The 4490-nt window shown below is 46.9% G+C and overlaps 1 protein-coding gene across 1 annotated transcript; it reads left to right on the forward strand.

The window, feature by feature from the left end:
- The first annotated feature begins 215 nt into the window (after positions 1-215).
- LOC144782878 (E3 ubiquitin-protein ligase TRIM39-like) lies at positions 216-2048 on the forward strand. The gene has a single exon (XM_078662130.1). The coding sequence runs from the start codon at positions 267-269 to the stop codon at positions 1752-1754; it is 1488 nt and encodes a 495-aa protein (XP_078518256.1). The 5' UTR covers positions 216-266; the 3' UTR covers positions 1755-2048.
- Positions 2049-4490: the final 2442 nt, after the last annotated feature.

A 4490-nucleotide genomic window follows, 5' to 3' on the forward strand; every position in this document is an offset into this window, starting at 1 on the left:
GTCACATTTGTGAAAGTTAAAACTATTGGCATTGTAAATGACAAAGCTATTACTTTCACTATTTTCAAAAGCAAAACATAAATAAAAAAATTGTCATTTACAATACCAATAGCTCAAACGTTCCTAATGCGAGACCTATTGCATTGCAAATGCTTGTTTCCTCACTTCGACCACTGCCCCATTCAGACTCTTACTTCCTGGTCACCGAACTGTCCCTCCCCTCACGTGTTCCCGGACGCTCACTTTCCGTCCCGCCCATCGGTGCCATGGCGGCTGCTGACCCTGTCCGGAGCCTGCAGGAGGAGGCCATGTGCTGTATCTGCTTGGGGTACTACCAAAATCCGGTGAGCACCGAGTGCGGGCACAGCTTCTGCCGCCTGTGCACACCTGGGGGCTCAGTCTTCCCCTGCCCTCAGTGCAGAGTGCAGTGCGACCCCAGAGCCCTCAAGGCCAACACACAGCTGCAAAACATTGTGGAGATCGCCAAGCAGCTGTGCCAGCGAACAGAGGGGGCACAGGGCCTATGCCAGCAGCACGAGGAGAAGCTCCAACTGTTCTGCAAGGTGGAGGAGGCGGCCATCTGTGTGGTGTGCAGCCTGTCGGCTGAGCACCGGGATCACGCCGCGGTGCCCATCCGAGAGGCCGCCCTGGAGTACAAGGATACCCTGGCGGGCTGGCTGCCCCCTCTGAGAGCCAAGAAGGAGCTGCTTGTGGCGACCAAGGCGCAAGAAGAGGGGGAACTTAAAGCCTTGAGGGATAACTTGGAAGCTGAGAAGACGAAAACTCTGACTGAATTTCAACAACTGCGCCAGCGTCTGCGAGAACAGGAAGACGCCACTCTCGCGAGACTGGAGGAGATGCACAGCAAAATCACCAGGACGGAAAAAGCGAACACAGTTAAACGACTCCAGCAAATTATCTCCCTCGATGCCCTGATCAGAGAGGTAAATTCTAAGTGTGCGCAACCGGCAGAGGAGCTGCTGAAGGACGTCCGGGGCACCCTGAGAAAGTGTGAACATGAAACATTTCAAGAACAAGAGAAAACGACCAATGAGGACAAGAGAAAGGAAAGTATTTTAAACCATGTAAACGTTTTAGTACCGGAAATGGGGATGAGGCAGTATAAAGTGCCTGTGACTCTGGATGGGGACACCGCTCATGGAGAGCTGCTGAAGCTGTCTGAGAATATGAGACGTGTGAGATGGCTCCTCGAGGTTGGCTACTTCTACAGTGAGCCCACGCGCTTTCAGTATCCCTGTGTGCTGGGGAAGGAGGGTGTCCGCGCAGGGAGGCACTACTGGGAGCTGCAGCTGCTGCTGGAGGGCGAAGGGTGGTGTGTGGGCGTAGCACTAGAGTCCGTGAGCAGGGACGCCGCAGACTCGAAGTCACCCGAGCAGGGGGTCTGGGCTGTGGAGGGGTATCACGGTCACTACACGGCTCTCACCTCTCCTGCCACCCCGCTGCCCCTGCGGGAGAGCCCCAGGCTGCTGGGGGTCTACCTGGATTACGAAGAGGGACGGGTGTCCCTGTACAAAGCCGACACCAAGGAGCACCTTTACAGGGGCCGCTTTCACCGAAACAATCTTTCCATATTTTGTACTCGGTCAAGGCGCAGAGCTCCGCCTTGTCTGAAACCTGCAGACCCCGGAGATTTTGGGACTAGAGTAAACGCTGCCAGCGTGTTGGCCTTTTGTATTTTTCATAGAGATTTCTTAAACCTGGAAATGAGAGATATATTTAGGACACGCCAGTGAAAATGGATGTGTCACGATAACAGGTTGAGAGGAGTACTGTTAAGAACGGATTCACAAGTTTTCCTTCATATTAACACAGTAGATAGAGCATTGCCGACTTGAGAAAACAATCTCTATTGCCTCGGAAGCTTCATTCTAGGGTAACATTATAGGAGAAAACAACTGGGACCATAAATTAAAGGCGTTTACAGCACTGCACAGTTAACCCTTTGATCGACTGTTGGCTAACTTTTTTTTTCTTCTAAATGGCTGCTACACAATCAAATAAAAAACGAAGCCATGCATGCAAACCCACTGAGCGTATTAGAACATTTATTTTCATTCCTGTGTGGAGGTGGGCGAGTTTTTAATGTGTCACCTTTTGCGAGGCAGAACCCCTCTCCACACTCAAAACTATAGTATCAAATAGCATATTTCGCTGCATATGTGGTGTATGCCTCTGTTTCTATATACTTATGTCTTAATTTTCCCATAATTTCCCCATTTAACTATTTTGAAAGAAATCTGCCAGTCAGTAAAACAAAAGTGACAAAGTAGATTTCCCCTTTGAACTTATACTGAGCTTAAACACCTTAGGCCATATTACATAAAGTGCCATTGTCATGAGGTTAATAGGCCCTCTGCACAACCGCTTCCAATTTGTAGGTGTCGCTGAGCCAACGCGCATGCGTTGCCCTGCGAGAGTTTAGTAAGGGGCTCTCAAAAGTGCTCCCAAAGGCTGCAGGAGGATGAGGTACAGTGCATGTGCGCCGGGCGCGCGCACCATTTGTCAGCCTGCAGCCTTTGGGAGCACTTTGATGTTCTCAGTGAGCCACGTGGCCACTGAGAACATCAAAGCGTCCGCGAAAGTGCTCATCATTTGAAACCCCCTCCCTTATCCCACTTCCTGCTTGTTTGTCTTTACCATGCCCTCTTTAAAGGGCACAAATGTGTCTCCCGTGGGCCTACCGTGTGTAATGAAAGGACCCATATCTACAAAAATGTCAAGTTTCAGCGTGTATTTTTCTATCCATTGGCCTCACTCTGTCTATCGCCCTCACTCTATCTATTGCCCTCCCATCTATCTATCTCCCTCCCACTATCGCCATCACTCACTCTATCTATTGCCCTCTATCGCCATCATTCTTATCTATCTATCGCCATCACTATTGCCCTCTCTCTATTTATTGCCCTCATTCTATCTATCCCTCAATTGCCCTCACTGTATCTATCGCCGTCAATCTATCTGTCTTTTGCCCTCACTCTATCTATCTAGCTATCGCCCTCACTCTGTCTGTCTGTCGCCCTCACTCTGTCTATCTGTCGCCCTCACTCTGTCTATCTGTCGCCCTCACTCTATCTGTCGCCCTCACTCTATCTGTCGCCCTCACTCTATCTGTCGCCCTCACTCTATCTGTCGCCCTCACTCTATCTGTCGCCCTCACTCTATCTGTCGCCCTCACTCTATCTGTCGCCCTCACTCTGTCTATCTGTCGCCCTCACTCTATCTATCTGTCGCCCTCACTCTATCTGTCGCCCTCCCTTCTATCACCCTCCCTCTATCTATTGCCCATTCTCTATCTATCACACTCACTCTAACTATCGCATCACTCAGCACCACCACATCATTATGCGATACCACAGCATCACTGAATGCCACAGTATCACTCAGCGCCACCACGGCATCAATCTGTGTAACCATTCAACAACAACCGGTTCATGTTCTCTTAATGTTTCAAGCTTTATTACAAATGTCACAAAAAGATGTTCATATTTCACTTCTGTTCTTGGATTTTTGTCACAATAAAATACACTGAACATAATCTTGACAAAAGTTTAGGCTATTGCCATTATAAATGACAATAACTTTTATTTAAGTATTAATTATTGAAAAAATAAAAAGCCATTGTTATTTGTAATATTAATACATATAAGTCACATAAATACTACACATATTCCATTACAAATGCTATAGGTGTCACATTTGCGAAAGTTAAAAATATTGGTATTGTAAATGACAAAGCTATTAATTTCGCTATTTTCAAAACCAACACATAAATAAAAAATGTCATTTACAATACCAATAGCTCAAACTTTCCTAATGCGAGACCTATTGCTTTGCAAATGCTTGGTTTTTACATGTTCATGTTTAAAGTTGACAGCTTTTTTTTTAGACGAGGACGTATACCACATATTTGCTTGCGCGCTTGTATGAGATAATGTACCCAGAAAAGGGTTGTTTACAAATACTTTTCTTCGTAGGCACAATATCATACCATAGAACAGTGGTTCCCAAACTTTTGACTCATGATGACCACCATTGAGTCACCACTGAAAGCCGGGGACCCCCAAGCAATTTGTAGGATTTAAATTTCAAACATTAAAACAGTAATTCGAAAAATTGAACACACGTTTGCACTCAAAACAAATACTCGAATTACTAATGATTTTAGGAAAATATCACCATGGAAAATCACTTTTTGCGACGTTCCCGTGGCGATCGGGGCTTCGCCTTATTTACAAGGCAGCGTTAAGCCACTTAACGTGGCTTAACGCTGCCTTGTAAATAAGACCCCCTTTCATCCAATGCTTAGCGTTAAAGGGTGGGCAGTGGTTGTTGGGTTGGCGTTTCCCCTGCAACACCCATTCATTTTGACGCTGCCCCCTATTTACAATGGGCAGCGTAAATGGGGAGCAGTGCCAACATTGAGACCAGGGACAACCGGGTCTTAACAGGAGAAATGCTTCATTTCTACT

The sequence above is a fragment of the Lissotriton helveticus genome, chromosome 9 (genome assembly GCF_964261635.1).
Source record: "Lissotriton helveticus chromosome 9, aLisHel1.1, whole genome shotgun sequence".
NCBI classification, from domain to species: domain Eukaryota; kingdom Metazoa; phylum Chordata; class Amphibia; order Caudata; family Salamandridae; genus Lissotriton; species Lissotriton helveticus.